We start from the raw sequence: 23,615 nt of genomic DNA, 5'->3' as shown, positions 1-23,615 counted from the left end.
CAATACAGTTGTCTTACCTGTAAAATGAGGACAGCAAAAACCACATGTCTGAGAAGGTAAGGAGAAAACTGGCCACTTACACATGGTGGTCCCCTCTTCTAGGTGGCAAAGCAGCCCATCCTTTGCAGTCACAAAATTGATCAATCTAAATTCCAGTATTTCAAAATTAAATGTCTCCTTTCATGTCTCCAAGAGGATTTCTACATATAAATTCTTTCTTTTCAATCTTTCCCACATCCCCTCAGAACTGTGGATTCTAGCCCCTGAAGCTCTCACCTCTGCCTCTTCTCTCCGCCCCAAGCCAGATGTTGCGGGTATTTGGGAAAATGGAGGGAACAGTTTTGGTTGTTGCAATGACTAGGGGTAGATATGGGCATTCAGTGGGCAAGGTCACAGATGTTTGCACCATTGTGTAAGAGGCAGTTCCTCAAGACAAGGAACCATTCCTAGTCCTGTATGACTTTTGACATTCATGGTGTGAAAAGTCTGTTTCTAAATTTCTGAGCTCAGCACTAAACACCATGATACATGTAAGTGCCAAGTATTTTCTTGCACATTTTTTTTTTCCTGAAGCTGGAAATGGGGAGGCAGTCAGATAGTCTCCCGCATATGCCCGACCAGGATCCACCTGGCATGCCCACCAGGGGGCGATGCTCTGCCCATCTAGGGCGTCGCTCTGTTGCAACCAGAGCCATTCTAGAGCCTGAGGCAGAGGCCAACTTTGCTCCAATGGAGTCTTGGCTGTGGGAGGGGAATAGAGGGAGAGGAAGGAGAGGGGGAGGGGTGGAGAAGCAGATAGGCGCTTCTCCCGTGTGCCCTCGCTGGGAATCGAACCCGGGACTCCTGCATACCAGGCCGACGCTCTACCACTGAGCAAACCGGCCAGGGCCTTCTTGCACAGTTTTAAGATCTATTAAAATGTCCAGAAATGCAAGCCTCAGTAAATCAAGGCAAGACTGTACTTTGTTTTGTTCCAAACTCTACCAAGAGTCCTTTATCATTTTATTTTTTTTAATTTTAAGTTTTAAAAAAATTTAAACATTTATTTATTGATTTTTAGCGAGAGGAAGGGAGAGAGAGAGAGAGAGACAGAAACATCGGTCTGTTCCTGTGTGTGTCCTGACTGGGGATCGAGCCAGCAACCTCTGTACATTGGGACGATGCTCTAACCAGCTGAGCTATCCAGCAAGAGCACATAGTCTTGCATCATTTTAGAAAACAGTAACATCAGCAGTAATGACACTCGTATCATCTAAGTTTCCAATATTACCCTCTGGGTCACTGCGTTTGTTGCTGTCTCAATCACTTATGCTATGTTAGGTTTGAGCAGCTATTTCATTATTTTTTCTACTGTGGTCCTGGCTGAGCATCTACATATTAAAATTCATCTGATTTTTATAACAAAACATCTTACTTTTTTTTTTAAGTATGAGGAGGGAAGATAGTAAGACAGACTTCCACATGTGTCCCGACTGAGATCCACCCAGCTACTCCTGTCTGGGGCTGCTGCTTGAATCAACTGAGCTATTTTTAGTGCCTAGGCTGATGCTCAGACCAATCAAGCCACTTGCTGAGGAGGGGAAAAGGCAGAGAAGAGGAAGGAAGAGGGGAAGAGAAGCAGATGGTTGCTTCTTTTGTGTACCCTGACTAGGAATCAAACCCCAGACATTCATATGCCATGTCAACGCTCTGTTTACTGAGACAACCAGCCAGGCCCAAATCATCTTACTTTTATTTCTCCTTTATTTAAAAAGTCTAATGGGGACCTGGCCGGTTAGCTCAGTCGGTTAAGAGCATCCTCCTGAAACAAGGTAGCAGGTTCGACCCCCCCGTCAGGGTACACATGGGAAGCAGCCAATGAGTGCACTACTGAGTGGAACAACAAATAAATGCTTCCCTTCTCCCTTTTTTCTTTCTCCCTTCCTCTCTCTGTTTTTCTGAAAATGAAAAAGAAATTAAGTCTTGGCCATATAGTTTGGTCAGTTGGAGCCTCATTCCAGAGCAGAAGTTGCCAATTCAATTTCCCGCAAGGCACATACAGGAGCAGCTCTATGTTCCATCTCTCTTTCCCTGCCAATCTCTCTCTCTCTCTCTCAAAAAAAAAATAGTCGAATAGAATAACTTGACTGGTAGTGGCACAGTGGATACTGTTGACCTGGGACACTGCAGTCCCAGGTTCGAAACTCCGAGGTCACCAGCTTGAGCACGGGCTCATTGGCTTGAGCACAGGCTCGCCATCTTGAGCACAGGGTTGCTGGCTTGACCATAGGATCACCAACATAACCTGATGGTCACTGGCTTGAGCCTGAAGGTTGCTGGCTCAAAGCCCAAGGTCGCTGGCTTAAGCAAGGGGTCACTGGCTCTGCTGGAGCGCCCTACATAAGGCATATATAAGAAACAATCAATGAACAACTAATGTGCTGCAACTACGAGTTGATGCTTCTCATCTCACTCCCTTCCTGTCTCTCTCTCTCAAACAAAAAAATAAAAAGTCTAATGGGATAAAGAAAATGTTCACCCATACAATATAATATTATTTGGCAATCAATTTAAATGAATGAAGTATTAATATATGCCACAATAATGGATGAACATAGAAAACATGGTGTGTGAACAAAGCCAGGCACAAAAGTCCACATGTTGTATAATTCCATTTATATGAATGTTGAGAACAAGGAAATCTATAGAGACAGAAAGGAGATTAGCAATGGCTTAGGGCTGGGGAGTGTGAGCTGGGGAGATTGAGGGGTGATAGCTAAGGGGATCAAGATTTCTTTTTGAGGAAATGAAATGTTCTAAAATTGGTTGTGGTGATGGATGCACAACTCCATATAATAAAATTACTGAACTGCACTTCAAACAGGTGAATACTATGTATGTGAATTCTATCTGAATAAAATTGTTGAAGAATCTTACATATTTAGTTATGTTTCATATCTATATTTATATATAATTTCAGAGAGTAAGGTAGGCATGGGAAATATTTGTACAAGAAAGAGGTCATTGGGTCCAACAAGGCTCTGTTCCCTGTTGATCTCTCTGACTTAAACTCTTCCTTCCCTCCCCCTTGCTGACTCCACCGCAGACACACCAGACTCCCTGTTGTTCCTCTAACTTGCCAAGCTCAGTCCAGACTCAGGACCTTTGCACCTGCTGTTCCCTCACCTGAAACATTCTTTTCCAGAAAAGGAGGCTCACACCTCCCTTCATTCAGGTCTTGGCACAAATGCACCTGCTCAGAGAGGCCTTTCCTGACCACCCAACTATCAAAACCTGTTTATTGGCCCTGGCCGGTTGGCTCAGTGGTAGAGCGGCGGCCTGGCGTGCAGAAGTCCCGGATTCGATTCCCAGCCAGGGCACACAGGAGAAGCGCCCATCTGCTTCTCCACCCCTCCCCCTCTCCTTCCTCTCTGTCTCTCTCTTCCCCTCCCGCAGCCGAGGCTCCATTGGAGCAAAGATGGCCCGGGGGCTGGGGATGGCTCCTTGGCCTCTGCCCTAGGCGCTAGAGTGGCTCTGGTTGGGGCAGAGCGACGCCCCGGAGGGGCAGAGCATCGCCCCCTGGTGGGGAGAGCGTCACCCCCTGGTGGGCGTGCCAGGTGGATCCCAGTCGGGCGCATGCGGGAGTCTGTCTGACTGTCTCTCCCCGTTTCCAGCTTCAGAAAAATACAAAAAAAAAAAAAACCCAAAAAACAAAAAACAAACAAAAAAACCCCTGTTTATTTGCCCATTTTTTGCCCCCATTAAGGACACCTCAAGATTCATATCCAACTGTTAACCTCATAGCTCTATATGATGTTGAACGGACACTCCTAACTTAAAGTCCAAAACGGAACTTCTCCTCTTTCTCCTCAAACGTGTTCCTGCTATGATGTTCCTCATTTCAGTACACAGAAAATGCATCCTTCCATTACAGTGGCCCAAGACTAGGCACCCTCTCTTTCCCTCACATTCAACATCCAATCAGCAATGCTGTTGGCTCTACCTTAAAAAAAATAGTCTATCCTAAACTATTATAGATCTAAGGAGACTAATCAGCTAAAACAACCAAATGCAATGCATGAACACTGACTGAATCTTAGATAGAAAAATACATACTTTTTTGTTTCTGGGTTTTGGCACCAAAAAGAAAAATATGTACTCTGTTGGTATAAAAGATAGTTTGGGGTAATTAGAATATAGACTTTTTGTTAAACAATAGCATGGAATTAGTATTAATTTTTGTAGGTATGATAATAGTAATATAATAATATAGAAGACTGCCCTTGTTCTTGAGAGATATATGCTAAGTATTTAAGGGTGAAGAGGAACGAAGTCTACAACTTATTTTCAAATGGGTCAGCAACAAACAAACAAAAAACCAACTTTGTGTGTGTGTGTGTGTGTGTGTGTGTAGAGATAAAGCAAATGTTAACAACTTTTGAATCTAAGTACAGTGTATAGAGAGTTCATTGTACTGCTCTTTAAACATTTTCAAAATAAAAAAGTCAGGAGAAAAAAAATATGCCAATATTCCCTTTCTTTCTTCTCTGCTTGATTTTTCTTCATAGCACTCTTCACTCTCTGATTTTCTATATATTTTATTTACTCATTTATTTTCATCTAACTAGTTTTTATTTAATTTTTATTTATTATTTTTATCTAATTCACTGGGGTGACATTGGTTAACAAAATTATATAAATTTCAGGTGTACAGTTCTATAATACATCATCTGTATATTGCATTGTGTGTTCACCATTCCAAGTCAAGTCTCCATATATATATATATATATATATATATATATATATATATATATATATAATTTTCTTGAGAAGCAGCAACTCCTAGTTCCTTCACTTCAGTTGCTTATTGACTGCTTCTCATACATGTCTTAACCAGGGGGCTCTAGAGCTCTTGCTAAGCCAATGACCTCTTGCTCAAGCCAGCGACTTTGGGCTTCAAGCCAGCAGCCTTGGGCTCAAGCCAGCGACCTTGAGATTCATGCCAGCAACCTTTGGGCTCAAGCCAGCAACCTTGGGATCATGTTGATGATTCTGTGCTCTAGCCCACAACCTAGGGGTTTTGAGCCGGGGCCCTCAGCATCCCAGGCTGATGCTCAATCCACTGTGCTACCACTAGTTAGACAGTCTCCTTATATATTTTACTTATTTTCTGTTTCTTTTCTTTTTTTTTCTTATTTTTTTTTCTGTATTTTTCTGAAGCTGGAAACCGGGAGAGACAGTCAGACAGACTCCCGCATGCGCCCGACCGGGATCCACCCGGCATGCCCACCAGGGGGCGATGCTCTGCCCATTTGGGGCGTTGCTCTGTTGCGACCAGAGCCACTCTAGTGCCTGGGGCAGAGGCCGAGGAGCCATCCCCAGTGCCCGGGCCATCTTTGCTCCAGTGGAGCCTCGGCTGTGGGAGGGGAAGAGAGAGACTGAGAGGAAGGAGAGGGGGAGGGGTGGAGAAGCAGATGGGTGCTTCTCCTGTGTGCCCTGGCCCGGAATCGAATCCGGGACTTCTGCACGCCAGGCCGATGCTCTACCACTGAGCCAACCGGCCAGGGTATTTTCTGTTTCTTTTTTTTTTCCCCCATTTTTTTGAAGCTGGAAACAGGGAGAGACAGTCAGACAGACTCCCGCATGCGCCCGACCGGGATCCACCCGGCACGCCCACCAGGGGTGATGCTCTGCCGACCAGGGGGAGATGCTCTGCCCATCCTGGGCGTCGCCATGTTGCGACCAGAGCCACTCTAGCGCCTGAGGCAGAGGCCACAGAGCCATCCCCAGCGCCCGGGCCATCTTTGCTCCAATGGAGCCTTGGCTGCGGGAGGGGAAGAGAGAGACAGAGAGGAAAGCGCGGCGGAGGGGTGGAGAAGCAAATGGGCGCTTCTCCTGTGTGCCCTGGCCGGGAATCGAACCCGGGTCCTCCGCACGCTAGGCCGATGCTCTACCGCTGAGCCAACCGGCCAGGGCTATTTTCTGTTTCTGATAGAAGATTTTCCCTCTTCTGTTGAAAGAATTTAAGATCCACAAGGATAGAGATTTTTGTCTGTACTGTTTACTCTTGGGTTCTCAGTGCCTAGTACCCACTCAGCAAAAAGTGGGTGAAGGAGTGAATGGATGAAAAAATAAGTGATGACACGCCTACAGGACCAAGCAGGAGTAAAACTGGGTGGAGGCATCTAGCTGTATATCACCTGTTGGTGGTGGTGGTGGTGGTGTGTGTGTGTGTGCATGGTAGGATACTGTGCATTTGGGTTATAAAACTCAGTCCCATCTCAGTTTTCTAGATTAACTGGACATTCTGATTTATCATATGTGAAACATCCAAAGTTTTAAATGTTGGCAACCTCTTAAAAAATGCCTAAGAACCACCATGTAGTAGCTGGGCCATCAGTTTGTAGCCTGTATACCACACATCTGAAAAGCTGCCTTGGACTCTGGAGACACCTGCTCAGGTTCAAATTTTGGTTTGACCACTGATGCTGGGCAATGGATTTAATCTTTTCAAGATTCAGTTTTCTCATTTGTAAATGGGGGATATGCATATATTCTCTGCAGGATTATTGCAAAGCCCAACTGAGATCATGCAAGAAACGATGAATTTAAAATTCAAGCATGGCCACAATTAGCTAGAACTGAGTATGGCTGCCCTTCAGGTGACTCACAGAGTCTACCTTCCCACAGTCACATTTCTGCTTGGCCCCTGTGGAAGCATCATCATACATACATTCAAACAAGCAACATTTGTTGAGTATATACTAGGTGTCAAGCATTGGATGCCAGGTGAGCGTCCAATTAATATGTGCCCATGGTAGGTAGTCAAAAAATGGTTGTTGTCATTGTTTTCTCATAGATAGACCTGAATTTAAATCTCACATCTGTGTTACAGCCACTTTGGAAAACAGTCTGGAAGTTTTTCAAAAGGTTAAACAGATTTGTTCTATGACTCAGCAATTTCACCCAAGGTATATAACCAAGAGAACTGAAAATATATGTCCACACATATGTTCAGTAACAGCATTATTTATAATATCTAAAAAGTAGGAACAACCTAAATTTCTATCAATTGGTGAATAGACAAAATGTGGTATATACATATAATGAAATATTATTTGGCATAAAAAGGAATGAAGTTTTGATATGTGTTACAATATGGATGAATCTTGAAACATTAAGGGAAAGAAGCTAGACACAAAACCCTACATAAATATCATTTAATTTATATAAAATATCCATAATATGCAAATCCATAGACCCAAAGTAATCTGTGGTAGAAAAGGCCTAGGGAGGGGAGTCAGGGGAATGGGTGTTAATGGGTATGTGTTTTCTTTTTGGGGTGGTGAAAATGTTTTGGACTTAGTGGTGATCAATGCATACCTTTGTGAATACACTAAAACCACTGAATTATATACTTTAAAATGGTGAACTTTACTCAATACAGTTGTTATTTTACAAAAAGTCATTAGAAAATAAGAAATCTGACAAGTGAAGGGGATAGGACAAAAGAATATATAAAACCAAACCTGAGAGCAAAGAAGCATTTAGTATGTGATATAGCATTGCAGAGCAATGGAGGAAGGATGGGACCTTTTCATCAAGAAACTGACCACTAAGAAATGGTGAAAGGAAATGCCCTCACCTCTCTGTGCTTCAGTTTCTCATCTCCCACATTGACATAACTACAGCTACTCCATACAATGATTAGGAATATCCAATGACTAAAGTGACTGGTACATGGGAAGCTCTCAGAAAACAGTAGGCGCCTTCACAATAGGCCCAGAGTGGAGAACCATAGCATCTTAGAGCAATCCGTAGGGGCAGTACCATAGAATCCTGGAGTCTCAGGATGTTAGAACAGTAGAGTCTTAGAATAATATATGCCTAGAATCTTGGAATCACAGAGCCATTGATTGTAGGCATTTTACAGCCAGAAGGACCTCAGAGACCATCTGTTCCAGTGATTGCAAATCTGGAGCTTTTAAACTAATAGTAATAACAACAACAGCAATAACCACAGTAGTAGCTGCAGCTAACAGTACTCACCACGTGCTGGGCATTTTTCTTAACTTTCATATAGTAACTTAATCTTAGCAACAACCCTACAGGGAATGTACTATTATTATCACTTTTTATAGATTGGGAAATAAAGGCACAGAGAAGTTCAGTAACTCCAGTCACACAGATAGAGAACAGTAGAGCTAAGATCTGATCCCAGGTCAGAGTTCACATTCAGATTCCCAGGCCTTGGCCCCAGAAATTCTGATTTAGGGTGGGGACCCTGGAATATATATAGTAAGCTACCCAGATAATTCAGATACTAGCCAGGGCTGAGAATCACTGGTCTAGCAAAACTGGTGGTCTTAGGTCATACCCAGCTATTAGCCACATAGTGTTTTAAAATTGAAGCTGACCTTTAAAAATCAGTTGATTTTTGGCCCTGGCCAGTTGGTTCAGTGGTAGAGCATAAGGCTGGTATGTGGATGTCCTGGGTTCGAATCCTGGTCAGGGCACACAGGAGAAGTGACCATCTGCTTCTCCACTCCTCACCCTTCTCTCTCTTTAGTTCTCTCTCACTCTCTTCCTCTCCTGCAGCCATGGCTCAATTGGTTCAAGCACATTGGCCCCAGGCATTGAGAATGGTTCGTGGAGCCTCTGCTTCAGGCACTCAATATATAATATTTATATATAGCTCAGTTGTGAGCATGGCTCCAGATGGGCAGAGCATCAACCCCAGATGGGGGTTGCTAGGTGGATCCCAGTCAGGGTGCATGTAGGATTCTGTCTGTCTATCTCCCCTTCTCTCACTTGGAAAAGAAAAAAAATCAGTTGATTTCAAATATTTCTAGCTTCTTATGAGAAATTTGGAAGATGTGGCAACACTATGTTCACATTTCCAAAGGGCAAGTATCAAATGTAGTTGGGTAGCAGTTGCCCCTGTTAAGGGGTGGTATTATATCTCTATAATGAAACCATGGTCCTCACTCCTTCATGTTCCCTTTCTGAATCCTGGAGGCATTTCTGTTTATAATTCCTGGTTTGGCCTAACTTTCTTATTGTAAAGAAGGAAACTGAGGCTTATAGAAGAGAAGAAGACCCATAGAAACACAGTGAGTCCAAGACAAAAAGGGGACTAGACAGACTGGTCTCCTGCTCAAAAGTCCAGTAACAATAACAAGAGATAACACTCTTTGACAACTTTCTGTGCAATAGGCATAAATGCTAAGTGTTTTCCAAACATCAGTGAACACTAAGTACCACTCTTGAGCAGGTACTGTAATGAAGCCCATTTAATAGATGAGAAAATCAGGTATGGAGAAATCAAGTCATTTGCTCAAGGTTGCACAGGTATGAAATGTCAGAGTAAGATTCAATTCAACATCTGACTCTAGAGCCTGAGCTTTCAGTCATTATCTCCTTCATTTGGAGCCTTGGATTAATAAGGCAGAGGAAAAATCCTGTTTCTATAACCTTGGACTGCACTATCTCAGAGTTTCTGTGGATTAGAAGGTGGGTAGGAGGTTCAGGCACAGATGGTGCTGCCTCCATTTTTCCTGCAACATGTACAAACTCTTGATGAACCCAAGACCCCTCGTGGCAGCGACCAGGGCAGAAGGAAGAGGCAATTCCTTCGCCTCCCTGCAGACTGTGGGTAAGCTGTGGCCTGCTGGTGGGAGAGGCCTGGCAGGGCGCAAGGAGCGGAGTCGCTTCAGCACCAAGGACAGCGTCCGCGCTCCAAGCCCCAAGTCCGCAGACCTTTTTTTGGGATATCTGCTTGGGCATCGTTCTTCCAAGGTTTTTTGATCTCCTTTTCCCAAAAGCTTGGATCTCTTTCACCTCAGGGCAACAAGAATTCCCAAGAATTTCAGATTCCTTCTACCAAGGCCCTCTCCTCTGTCTGCTTCTAGCCAGACGTTGAGGAACACTCACAAGGAGCTTTTCATCTCTTTGCATCACGTGTGCGAGAATATGGGAGCGGGAAAAGGGAGAGAAAACAAGATATTGACTAGCCAGTCTCGCGTTCCTCTACGCCTAAGCCCTTACCCTCAGGACCGTGCAGCCAGGGGCTTTGCAGGGAGCCCACCTGCCCCAAGCCACCGTGGTCATGGCAACCCGTGATGCCTGGGAAGCTATTGGTCCGCTCCCTGCCACGCCCCTCCACTACCGCTTCTCTGTAACTGAGGCAACGGAGAGGTGTTGCTTTCCTCCTTCCATCTTTTCTAGATAGGGCTGTATAGAAGAAGGGCCCTCCTCCTTTCTCCCTAACAAAACATTTCTCCAAAATAGTGGTTACTTTCATACAGTAATTAATGGAGAAAGGGAGTATGACAACTCTTCTGGATGTGGATGTACTGTCACTGAGGTCACTTCCGGTGGGAAAGGGAGGTCGGAGGCAGGTTGCTCTGAGACACAATAGGATGAGGTGGATGGGAGGAGATCTAGAGAGCCTCAGGAAGGAGGGATAAGTAGGGAGTTGTGACCAAATTCTGTCAAACAATTACACTCTTTCTTAATCAGGAGACCTGGAGTCTGTAGGCTGACTTCCTAATAATAATACTACTGACCATTACCATGTACTTGACTGATAAAAACATTTTGTTGACATTATGCCATTGAGCCCCCGTAATAATCCAGTGACGGGAGAAGTGTCTTCTCCCGAACCTCACCAGCTTTACAGAAACCCAATCTGCCCCTGCTGACCTGCTTGGCTCTGTCGGGGTTCATTGTGGTTTGGGGTTGAAGGATGTTAACCACCTCAGGTTTGGTCATCGCTTGTGGGATTTCTCGGACCTTCTCGGCTATAAAGCTGTGCACAGCATTCAAGGCCTCTGCTGTGCCCTGTACCAGGCATACTCGCTCTGTGGTTCCTGTTGAGCAAGGAAGAGACAGGCCCCATTTAATGGAAAGAGAAAACTGAGGTCCGGAGAGTGGTCACATGGGAAGCCTGGGCAAGCTGGCAAGGGTTCCCAGGCTACGGTGAGTAGTTGGGGAGTGAGTGGAATCCTTGTTTTATAATGTGCACTTTATTTTCCTTCCCTAAAACAACCCTAGGGGATAAAAGAATGATGCTTAAGTGCTTTGCGATGTCCACAGCAGCCCTGGGCAGGGGAGACAAGGCTCAGCTGCCTCTTCCCAGTCTTTGCCTGCTCTCGGTTGCTTTGGCAACCATTCACTTACTCCCCCCTTCTAGAAGCAGGAGAGCTCAGGCCTGCAACGGTTGCCACAGTAACTGGAACCCCCTTATCGGTGTGGCTGGCCGGGTCCTTAGCCCACCCCCAGGGGGATGAGGGATGAGGCCCCGTTGCCATGGCAACCCCTGAAAGCCTGCAGCGATGGCCTCTGGGCTTTTGGAGAGGATGGGGAAGGGCTGGGGGATGGGAGAGAAAGAAGAGAGGCCTGAGTGCCTGCCTGGACCAACCAGATGGAGGGCTGAGGGGTGGGGGAGGGCAGGGGTGTAGATATAGGAGAAAGCAGAGGGGGTCAAAGGCAACTCATGGAAGAGTGGGCACTGGGGGACTGGGTGCCTTTGCTGGCAATTCTCCAGATATTGGTTGCAGTTCTGACCTGGCTATCATTACAGTGTGTGTGCGCGCATGCGTGCATGCATGTGTATACTTGTGCAGGACTGGTTAAATGATCTTTACCTGTGTATGTGTGTATAAAAGAAGGAGCAGAAGAGATGAGATATAAACAGGCTGCATGATATAGTAGTTCCAGGAAAGAGGTTTGTGTGTACACTTGTATGTGAGAAAGACTATGGGTGTCGCTGTGATGTTCGAGGTTAAGTATACTATGAGAGTTTGAGAGAAAGAAACAAAGAATCTCGCGAAGTAACAATGAATGTATATCACTTGGACTCTGTATGACAGCATGTGTCTTGTGTATATGTGTGTACAGGTGTATGAAGGAAAGACTTAGACACCCTAGGTGTTCAAAAAACTATTTGGAGATGTGTGGTATGCACGTATATGTGAGTGAGTGTGTATATAAGATATAGACAAGATTATGATTGATGTGCGTGAACACAACAAAGAGACCAACAGGCAGACCTAGCTGTCAGGATGTAAGATTGTTTGGTGGAATGATGTGTTTGTATGTCAAGTATATGTATCACAGCCAGACAAAGGAGACTGTACTATGACTGGCTGGTCTGAGAATGTGAGTGCCTGGGTGAAGCTGGCCATTTTTGGTGTCTGGGGCATGTGTATGTCTCTCCTTAGGTGAGACACTGTCTGTAGGACCCATTAGCTCCTTGGTTCTCTTAGAGGCCTTGTGTGTGTGCCAGGCTCTGTGTGCCTATGTGTCTGGGACACATGGGGATGAATTCCCAGTGCCCTGTGGGCATTCTAATGCAGCATGCTGGTGCTACTATTCTGACCCCTTGCTTGCCATCTCTCAGCCTGGCATGCCAGTCTTGTCATATGTGGGTGTCACTGTCTTGGGTCACTTGTGTAGTTGACATCCTCCATCTCCTTTGGGCTGCTGTTCCTAACTCTTACTCCCCCCCACCCAGAACAATGGCTTGGTTTGAGCCAAGGGTGAGTCAGCGTGCAGGCTGCCTCCGTCTGGGTGTAAATAGGAAAGGGTGTGGGTCAGGGTGGGAACGGGGGGGGGGGGTTCAGGGTGGCCCCAGGGAGAGCCTCGATGAAGTGGCCAGGCTCACCATCACTGCGAGGTTTCCTTCCAGCTCAGAGAGTCTGCGATCTCCCACCCCCTTGTAGTTCTTAACCTGGGTCCATAAGGGTTTTGTGGGGCTCAGTTAAACTCTGAAAGAATGTCCAATCATAACAGCTGGTGCTTACATAACACCAAGCATCAGGAGCCATTCTAAGTGCTTTATATATATATTTGTTCACTTTAATATATAAGGCAGGCAATATTATTATTCTTGACTTACTGCTAAGGACAACGAGGCACAGAGAAGCTTTGGGGTTTGTCCAAGTTCACTCAGCCAGCAATAAAAGATCAGAGTTTTGAACCTTGGTGTCTGGCTTCAGAGTCTGAGCTTTTAACCATTGAGCTACCCTGTACTAAATTTGGGGTGTGTGACATGTGTGTGTGTGAGTATGGAATGGAAAGGGAGGTATAACATGATTGCAGTTTTGCTTTTGTGGTTTTGTTAGTGAAAAAGAATATGTGTGAATTTATTAAGTAATCACTTAGGATTTTACACTTTGGCACAAATATAAATCAATTTTTTTTTAAAGTGTGTGTGTCTGTGTTTTCCTTCTGGAGATAGGATCCAGGGCTTCAGGTAGATGCTCAAATTCAGGTGTCTGGAAACACCAGCCTGTCTGGGTGAGTGCACAGGAGTCTGTGTGGCATCAGGCAGGGACCTGCCTCTTTCTGGGTCTCAGTGTCACTTGATGTGACATGAAAGGTTTGAATCTAGGGGTTGGAGTTTCCTGCCCCTCCGCTGAGGTTGAGGGCCAGGCAGGTTTTGTAGTAGACACACAAATGCACTGTACATGTTGTCTGTATTTGTGTGTCAACCTACTAGGCCTAGAGTACCCATTCCATGTCTCACCTGTTCTCTATGCTTCAGCCACACTGAATAAACTACCTTCCCCCCAAACCTTAGAACAAGCCGTTTCATCTTCCCCGAACATCCCTCACTGCTCTTTACCTAGCTCATTTATTGTTCTGGGATCCTCCTCCAGGAAGCCCACCCTGACCTGACCCCCCACAGGCTGAGTCGTGTGCCCCATCTAGACTCCCACTGTCCTCTGGGCTTCCCCATTTAGCCCTGAGCGCTCTGGATCATCACTGGTGTTGGGTCTGTCTCCCTTACTGGGAGGTGAAATTTGAGAGGGTAAGGCCGGGACATCTCAGTCACTGCTATGTCCCCATCTCCATGCAGCACAGGGGGGCACAGAGGAGCTCTTCAGAGAATGTGTGTTGAATGAATGAATGAATGAATGAATGAAAGGGTGTCAGCCAGAAGCAGAGGGAAATATGATATTTGTCTAGAGCAGTAGCATCTTGTTTCTTGTGTTCTTGTGGGTCTAGGAAGTCCTAGGGACAGGGCTGGGATATAATGGGATGCGTCCTGTGTCCCTGAGTCGGGAGCTGGCACATGCCATATGTGGAGGGGGGAGGGAGGCTGGTTGCGCATCCAAGGGCTGGAGTGATGCTGGCTTATGCTATTTGAATTGTGTTTGTCCCAGGAGAATCAATGACTGTCCCATCCTCCAGGGTTTCCAACTGCCTGGTCTGTGGGGTGTGTCCCTGAGTTGGGAGGAGATAATGTGCCTCATGTCATGCCTCATGTCACAGAATGTGATCCAGAGCAAGAAGCTAAGTGTTTTCTGATGAATGTTCCAAGCAGAGGTCTTATCTGTATCTTGTGGGCTAGAAGGGTCTGGCCCACAAGAAAACTGGGTCAGCGTAAAACCAGAAAAGAAAGGTTTGCCTGGTTCCCTGGACTGTTCTCTAAACCTCTTGCCAAAGCTGCTTACTGAGAAGGGCGGTGGGCAGGGTGGAGGGTGGAGAGAGAGAGAGAGAATATGAATGTGTCCTGACCCCGGGCTCCAGTTCTGGTGTCTGACCTAAAAAAATCCAAGGGGATTAAGGATGAACTAGAACCAGCGCTGGGCCAAAGATGCAATAATTCGGGGGGCCTTCCCTGGATTCCTAGATGTCAAAGCTCAGGCGGTGGTCTTGGGGGGAGCATGCAGGGGTGACAGACAATGAGGGGGATCAGAGTGAAAAATGTATGGTTGGGGGAGGGAGACAGAGATGGAGGAGAGGCAGAAAAATGTCTGGGTTTGGAGAGTGAAAAAAACAAAAACAAAACAACACTCCAGGGAACAGAGCCTTGGGAGAAGGAGAGAAACATAAAGGGAGAGACGGGCAAGCAGAGGAAGAGGGAATGAGGGGCGAGAATGGCCCAGCAGAGAACGGCTTCCTTGCAGGGTGCTGTGAGTACTGAATGAATGGGTGACTGAGAGCATCTGAGAGGTGGAGGGAAAGGAAAAGATGGGGAGATGGGGAGACAGAAAGGGAGGGGAGGCGGGGGAGAAGGAAGAGGGAAAAAAGCAGAGACAGACGACAGACCACAGACGACAGGCAGACAGGCCTGATGGGAGATGAAGAGAACAAGATGTGCGGGATGGCCAGGCAGAGCCAGAGAGAGCAGGAGACAGAGGGTCCATGGGAGTGGAGATGAAGAGAACAGAAAGTGGGAGTCAGAGAGAGAATGAGAGAGACACATAAAGAACGACACAGACAGAAAGCCACTCAGATTGGGCAGGACGGGGAGACAGAGAAATCCAAAGGGACAGAGTGGGGCGAAGGGAGTGGGGGTGTGTGCGACATGGATGGTCGATCCTACAAACCCCAAAGAACACCCTAACACCTGCCTCCCTTCCCCCTCTCCCACAAGCTCCTCCAACTGACCCAAAGGGGCAGGTGTGTGGGAAGGGGCACATCTGCCAGCACATCATGCAAATGACTCATGAATATGCAGCAGGCCTATTGTCTTGCCCTGCCCCCACCCCCATCTGCTCTTAGGCCTGGCCGCAGGGGCTGTGGGCAGCTTTGTCGTTGGGGAGGTCCCTCACCATTCTCACTCTCCCTGGCAGCCCCTCCCCCCATCCAGGGCCCAGGTGGGAGGGACCAGAGGCCTAGGTCAGAGTCCTGGGCAGGGGCTCACCAGGATAGAAGTCTTTGGACTTGGAGAGCTTGATGGTGGCTCCTGTCTCCTTCTGTAGCTGCACGATGGTCTGCCCGCCCTTGCCAATGATGGAGCCTGCTGCGTAGCTAGGGATCAGCACCTTCAGGAAGTATTCACCTTCCTCTGCAGGGGCACATGGCAGGAGGAGAGTCAGGAGGGAGGGGAGTGGCAGAGGGTTTTCACCTTTAGAAGGTACCCCTTCTTCAGGCGCCAGATGGGGAGCCCTAGGAAACCACTGGGATCACAGTAACATACAGGGGCAACGACCATGAGAATAGCAGTAAGGAAAATCATAATAATAATGATCATTCATTCATACATTCATTCACTCATTCATTCCACAATTAGTTACTGAGCACCTGCTATGTGTTTGGCACTGTTCTTTCTAGTAAAACAGCCATGAAGAAAACATCCAAAGAGCCTGAATTCACACGTAAAATAAGGCCGAAAAAGTTTTAGTGATTCAGCCAAGAACTTGCACAGTGACAGTCTTCTAGAGTGGGGAGACAGACAGTATGGTTTGTGTCAGACAGTGTTAAGTACTGGGGAAAAAAAAGAGGCAGGAAAGGAGATGGGGATGGTTTGTGTCAGACAGTGGTAAGTACTGGGGGAAAAAAAAGAGGCAGGAAAGGAGATGGGGTGTGTAGGGGCTGCACTGTCAGATCTGGTGGCCAGGAAAGCCCTTGCGGAGAATGTGGCTCTCTTTGTTTATCAAACACTCTACCGCACCTAATATATGCTAGACTCTTTCCCAAATACAAATACCAGGGCTTTTAATTTTCACACTGATGAAATGAAGGAGGTACTTAAAAAAAATCCCATTCTACAGATGGGAAACAAAAATGAGGAAACTGTCCCAGTTCACATAGCTAGTAGGTGGCAGGGCCGATTGGAAGCCAAGTTGGCTCCAGAGTTCATCTCTGAGCCATGATGATATGCTGTCTCCAGACTGTGGAGGGAACAGAACCATGTGGCTACGTGGGGGAAGAGATAGTACAAAGGCTCTGGGGTGGCCTTATGCCTGGGTTGTTTGAGGGGGAGTGAGGTGGCCCACGTGGCTGGGGCTGAGTGAGAGAGGTGGAGAGTGGGAGGAGATGAGGACTCAGAGGGTTGGTGGTTGTGGTGGGGTGTTCAGGCTTGCGGCCCACAGTGAGGTCTTTGGTTTCTACTCCAAGTAAGGTGGGAGCCACGGAGGGCTCTGAGTAAAGCAGGGATGTGATGTGACTCAGGTTTCCAGAAGATCCTTGTGACATTCAGGAGGGGAGCCAGGGTGGGAGAGCTGGGAGCCCAGTGAATAGGCAACTGCAACAAGCTAGGAAGATGGTGGTCTGACTGGTGGAAGCAGCGAGAGGGGAGAGGAGAGGAGGGCTAGACTCCGGAGATGCTCTCAACACACAACGGACCTGCCGTGCTGCTTTGCAAGCTTGATCTCATCCTTTCCTCACAACCTACCAGTGAGGTAAGCAGAATGAGCTCCAAAAGAGGAAACTGAGGCACAGAAGGACTCAGAGAAAGGCACCAGCTCAAGGTCAGCAGCCCAAAAACACCACGACAGTTGCTGGGTGAGGGTTCAAATGAAAATCTGCTTTATTCTTGGCCTTCCCTTGCTTAACACCCTCCGCTGCTGGTGGCCAAAGACCAGTGCAGTCAAGGACAGTCAATCTCAAGACTGAGGTGGCAAGATGGTGCCAAGGTGTTTGTGGGGCTTTGGCCATTCTTTGCTATGGGCCAATTTTCTTGGTCATGTATAAAGCACATTGTTAATGCAGTCTCAAGGCAAGTGCCTAGCCTCTCCTACCTTCAGGATACTTCTAAGTCCTTCCAGGGTACAAATTCTGGACCCTTCTCAATATAAGTCCCTTGGTGAGTTGGTTCTACCCACTTTCAGCTTTAGGTCCCCATCTTTCTCTATGGGCACTAGACATACTTTTATTTTTGTCCCTCCAATGTTTCTTCCTCAGGGCCTTTGCACATTCTCTTTGCCTGGAATGCCCCTCCCTCAGTGAATTCCCCTTATCCTTCAGATCCCCCCCCAATAGATCTTATTCTTGGAAACTTTCTTTGAACTCTGAGGAGGGGATGGCTCTCCCTGTTTCCTGCATTCAGAGCAATGTATCACAGAAGCCCATTGTGGACCATGTCACTCGAGTTCACCCTTGTCTCCCAGGGACTCACCAGTGCCCAGCAGTAGTAGTCATGCAATAAGTACTGGGGGGAAAAAGTGTGTGGGGGGAGCCAGGTTATTCTGTTTCCAAAGCTTAAGGTCTTAGAGAACCCCTCACTGGTTTTCAACTGTTTCTTTTTTTTTTTTTTTTTTTGTATTTCTCTGAAGCTGGAAACGGGGAGAGACAGTCAGACAGACTCCCGCATGCACCCGACCGGGATCCACCCGGCACGCCCACCAGGGGGCAATGCTCTGCCCACCAGGGAGCAATGCTCTGCCCCTCCTGGGTGTAGCTCTGTTGCGACCAGAGCCACTCTAGTGCCTGGGGCAGAGGCCAAGGAGCCATCCCCAGCGCCCGGGGCCATCTTTGCTCCAATGGAGCCTCGGCTGCGGGAGGGGAAGAGAGAGACAGAGAGGAAGGAGAGGGGGAGGGGTGGAGAAGCATATGGGTGCTTCTCCAGTGTGCCCTGGCCGGGAATCGAACCCGGGACTTCTGCACGCCAGGCAGACGCTCTACCACTGAGCCAACTGGCCAGGGCTCAACTGTTTCTTTTAAGTGAAGGAAACCTATTTTCAGTGTTCTCTCATGAAACTCCAACATACAGAGCAGATAGAAGAGAAACCGTGTTGGCAAAATGTGGGCGCAGGCCAGGGGATTCCTTAATGCGGAAGGTTCTGGGCTCCCTGATGTGTTAAGATGGGGGCTGGATGTGGCTGTGCCTGCATGGGGTGGGGGTAGAGAATTAAGAGGATTCTCTGAGCCCAAGGCAATCCTCTTAAACTTGCCTAATCAGACCATTAAGCCTATTAGGCAATTTGTCCCTCCCCACCAAAGTGCCATGCCATCAATCATCCTGACCCTCTCCCCCAATTCAGTTTCTTCCCTGGGCTCCCAGAGGGGACCCCTGCCCTGCCCTGTCCCTAAACCAGGCACAGAGATGGGGGCTAGTTCTCCAGAGAGCAGGTTCAGTACCAGGAAGACCCATCCTCTCTCGCCAGTGCTCTGTCCTCTTTCTTCCTCTGCCTCCATTCCCATCTTCTCTCCAGCTTCCCTCTTGTAGCTGGAAGATACTCATCTGCTCTGAAGAAAACTGGGCTTGTTCCCACCCCATTTCCTGTGCCCTTTCTTATACTTCCCAGGTTCTGTCAGAATTCCCATAGGAAATGGCAGAAACAGTCCTAGACTGAGTGTAAATTTTGTCACTGACAGCCTGTGTGAACTTGGGCAAGTCGCCTCACCTCTTTGGGCCTCAGTTTTCTCATCTGTAAAATGGGGATACAATAGTGCTACCTCATGGGGATATTGCTAATCATTAAATGATAAACTGTCAAGTACTTAGGATGGTCTCAGGCACATGGAACACTTGAGAAATGTTAAGTATCATTATTATTATTTGTTTCGTGAATACAAGTAAAGTTCTTATCACAGTGTCTGGCACATGGTAAGTGCTCTATAAGTGGGGAGACAAGTATGAAAGGTTTGGGGTTTTATTGAGAAATATGAATAGAAGAGGATACCCACTTTCTCCATCTCCTTTCCCTCAGGGGCTGCCCGGTTTTTCCTTGCTTCTTGGAGGAGGGACGTCCTTGCACTGGTGGAGTGGGACCCGGCCCCCACTCTCCTGGCTCAGAATCTCAGCGACATCCTTCTTTCTCATGCCACCTTCTTGAAGTTTGTCCTCCTGCCATCCCTCTGTACTATGATTTCCTTCCTCCTTCTCTCCTTCTTCCCTTCCTTCCTCCAACAAATCCTTCCCGGCACCACTATGTACCAGGCCTCGTTTTAGGCATGGGGGTTATTTCACGGAACAAAACAGGTGGTCCCTTTACTTCAAATCCACTCACTTTTAACATCTACATTGATTTAAGAGGATATTAAAACTCATTACTGACTGGCTGGTGGTGGGGCAGTGGATAGGGTCGACCTGCCCTAGTTTGAAAACCTGAGGTCGCCAGCTTGACCGTGGGCTCGCTGGCTTGAGTGCAGGCTCACCAGCTTGAGCACAGGGTCACGGGCTTGAGTGCAGGATCATAGACATGATCCCAATGTTGCTGGCTTGGTTCAAGATCAGTGGTTTGAGCAAGGGGTCACTGGCTCAGCTTGAGCATGCTAATCAAGGCATGTATGAGAAACAATAGACAACTAAAGTGAAGCAACTATGAATCAACACTTCTCATTCCTCTCTTCTCTCCTTCCCTCTCTCTCAAATCAATAAAAAAAAAAAGACTCTTATTTTTAAAAATCTCATCACTATTAATCAGAGTTTGAAGGACTTGTTATGTTGTTTCCTCCCTCAACGTGCGTTCATATGAACATACATTGGTCAGGAAATAAGTTTGTCTGTGGACCATTTTAAACCACAGTGTGGGTACTAGGTGGTTGCTGTATCAGACTTGGGGAAATCTGGAACCCCACCTCAGGCCAGTCTCCTGTGGAGAGTGATCAGCTGAGACCTCCCACCTATTCAAGTTCAGAACTCTAGGTCCCAGGAGTCCCCATTGTGGCCGTCAGTCTGGTCTTCTCCAGAATCTGCATGTCCCTCCTATATGGGGGCAGTTCCCACCACTTGAGTCCCACTTCCCCTGGGAAGAGGCCAGGCCTCTATTTCCCAGCCTGCCTTGCAGCAAAGGGAAACACGTGACCTCGACTGAACCTGGAGCCCCCAAGCCTCATACATCTCACTCTGTTTGAACAATCAAAATTCTGCCTGTGAAAAGTTCTTCCTTCTATTCTTTCTACTGAAGCAGAATCTAGATGCCAGAACTTTCTACCCACCCATTCTTTACCCTCCTCTTAGCTCCTTCCTTAGGGTCCTGGCAGACCCCTCGACTCATGACAAGGGGCTAAAGAACTAAAAATGCCAACTTCAACTCTCCTGATTAATGTGTCCCTCTGGCTACAGTTTCACGCATTTCTACCTTAGGAAGGGGTTGTCTTTACTCTTCTAGTCTTTATCTGCCCCCTGCCTTTTGTGCCCACCCTCCTCAGGAGTGTCTATGAAGGCGTCCAAAAAACAACCAAAGCTCCCTACCCCCTTTGTAAATAATGTTTACCTGCCCAAAAGATCTGGGTGCTGGGGTAAGAAGGGCACTTTCTACTGTCAGGGAGTTGACCCTGAAAGGTGGTTTTGATCTAGAAAGGGGGTCAGTAATGACAAAGACAGGGCTGAAAAGTTGTATGTTGTCAAGGTGTTGTTTTCAGTGACTGGGGGGGGCAAAGTTGGGCTGCTGTACTCACAGTGCCTGCTGGTGTCTGGGGGTTGGGGTGGGAGTGTCGTGTTTCTGTGGAGGTATGAAGAGGCTGGGGTGTGATGCTCATATTGTCAGAGGTGTGTGAGGATGCTATTGGTGAAGGATAAGAGGTGGTGGGGGGTGGTACCACTGAGGAGGGTGGAACATCAGGCGTGTGATGTCTTTCTATGAATGATGGTGTAGCCCGTTTGTGTGAGAAATGTAATACTACTGGAGTGTGCCTCTGAAGGGATGGGATGCTAGAAGGTGTGATGCTGTCTTTGTGTTGTTACACTGTCTCTGAGTGAGAGAAAGGTGGGTGGGGTATGACTTCCTTGGGGCGATTCAACATCGAGTGGTGAAACAGGACTATGACATTCTCAGCGGCAATAACTATAATAATAAATGATAGCTATTGTTTATCGAGTGCTTAACATCTGCCAGGCTTTGTGCTCTGTACTTCACATATGCAATCTCATTTAACTCTTACAACAACCCGGAGAAGCAGAGGGAGATCTTATAGTCCCATTATTCAGATGAGGAGATTGAGGTTTAGAGCAGTGAAATTACTTGCCTGAGGTTCAAGGTCCCACACTGAGAACAGAACAGTGATGAGATGGATAGGGCTCAGAACCCTGGTGCTGTTGTCTTTGTATTTAAAGAGTGAGGGAAATTGGGAGCAAGACCTGGCTTGTGTAAGTTACATTTGGGGTGTGAGGTGAATGTGTGTGTGTGTGTGTAAGTTTCTGTTTATATCTGAGGGTGACAGAGGTATGGAGGCCAGAAGTATGGGGACCATTCAAGTGGCACCTTCAGAATTTCCATCTGAACTCAAAGTGGACACTCAGTGTTACTGTCCCTTCAGACTGGAGTCATTTGTTTCTCTTCACTGGAGTTTCCATCCAACTCTTTACCCAACGCCCCCCTCCCAATGGCATCTGCCTGGCAGTCACAGTGCCCAAAAGCCAGATTTTACAGCCACCATCTCCTCCATCAGCCCCCAAGAGTGGGGCAGGAGTGGCAGGCTGGTGCCAGGGGCAAGAGCTCCATCTACCCACTCTGCCACAACTTGCTGTGACCTCTGGAGGAGACTCGCATCCCTCTGAGCCTGTTTCCTCACCTGAAAATGGGGTTCACTATACTGTCTACCCACACAATGGAGCCAGCCTCCTGAGTTCAAATCATAGCTCTGACTCTTATCAGCTGACTGACTTTGGGCAAGTTACTTAAACTCTCTGTGCCTCAGTTGGCCATCTGTAAGATAGATGGATAACATAATAGAATTGTAAAGATTTGATGATGGGCCCGTACCAAGTGTTTTTCATAATTATTCTTGGCACACTGTAGACCATCAATGTTAAGCCATTATTGTAATTTATTATTATTATTACATCATAGAGTGTTGGAAGAATTAAATGAAATATTGCATGTAAGGCATTAAGCAATTATATTGGTAGCTTTTATTATTACAACGTGGTTATTGTTATTTCCCAATTTGGCAGATGGTAACAGAGAGGTTCGGAAAAGGGGTGAGGTTGACCCAGTATCCCAAAGTCATGAATGTATTATCAGAAGGAGCCCTGACTTTTGAGATGAAAGTCTGGGACCCTTGCCTAGTCTTTCCCCTGAGTGTTTCTGTGAATGGAGGATGGTCCCATTGCATTTCTGGGCCTCAGTTTACCTGTGGGTCAGTGGGAGGGGAGGTGAGGCGGCAGAGTCTGGAGGAGCGGGTCCCTAAGGGCTCATCCTAGTTTCCCTGCTGCCGAGAGTTAAACACATGAGTTCTGGAACCTGGCACTCAGGGTCGACTACATCCCAGCTCCACCACTGATTGGCTGTGCAACATTGGGCAAATGGCTTCATTTTCCTGAGCCTCACTTTTACTTATCTAGAAAAAGCAGCTCAAATCATCTCCCTGGAGGAGTTTATTGGGAAATTAACTCATATCTCAGAGCCTGACTCAGAGTAGGTGCCAAGTACTTGGACCTGGCTGTCTTTGGCAGCATCACTATTGATAGGTTGTGCTGCTTTGAGTGATCTGATTTTGAGCATCTCAGCTCCTTTAAGAGAAGAATGGGATGCCTCCTCCCCACCCGTGGGGGCGGGGCTGGACTGCCGGGCTGGGCTCAGGGATCACCTGGGTCCCTGACCCTCTCCAGGACTGGGAATGGCAGTGGGACAGGAAGGAGGGAAGGAAGTCGGTGGGGCCATATTCATGTGTGTGCTGGGGGTGGGAGAGCAGGAAGAAGGACAGGAAACTCTCTCCCAACCCCTCCCCCAACTTCCCTTTCCTCCAATTTCTGCTAGACACCCTCATAGGCAGCCAAGGGGTCCCCAATTCTTATCCCACCTGGACTGGGGTGGGGAAACGCTGGGATGGGGGGAAGAGACTTGACTGTGTTCATCTGAGGGGAGGATGTGGGAGGTCCCCACCCGATCCACTACAGTGGCTGGCAGCGTGGGAAGGGTGAACATTGCCTGAGGCCATCCCACTCCCATGCGGAGGGATAGGCCAGAGGAAGCAGAGATTTTGGCCAAGGTGACCGCCTGGAGGGGCCTGT

The 23,615-nt window shown here is 47.4% G+C and overlaps 1 protein-coding gene and 1 non-coding gene across 2 annotated transcripts in view; both read right to left on the bottom strand.

Annotated features, from left to right (window-relative positions):
• NOVA2 (NOVA alternative splicing regulator 2) overlaps positions 1-23,615 on the bottom strand; it is a 31,485-nt gene that overhangs the window by 6,113 nt on the left and 1,757 nt on the right. Inside the window, exons 2-3 of the mRNA XM_066271749.1 lie at positions 15,639-15,782; positions 10,685-10,851 (exon numbers count right to left, since the gene is read on the bottom strand). Coding sequence (XP_066127846.1) covers positions 10,685-10,851; positions 15,639-15,782 — 311 coding nt within the window. The remainder of the gene's footprint in view (positions 1-10,684; positions 10,852-15,638; positions 15,783-23,615) is intronic.
• Positions 18,287-18,362, bottom strand: TRNAA-GGC (transfer RNA alanine (anticodon GGC)). Its single transcript has one exon. It is a non-coding gene; the product is annotated as a tRNA-Ala (tRNA).

Source organism: Saccopteryx bilineata, chromosome 3 (genome assembly GCF_036850765.1).
Source record: "Saccopteryx bilineata isolate mSacBil1 chromosome 3, mSacBil1_pri_phased_curated, whole genome shotgun sequence".
Taxonomy (NCBI): Eukaryota; Metazoa; Chordata; class Mammalia; order Chiroptera; family Emballonuridae; genus Saccopteryx; species Saccopteryx bilineata.
The sequence above is the reverse complement of the archived record's forward strand: the minus strand, read 5'-3'. Positions and strand labels throughout refer to the sequence as shown.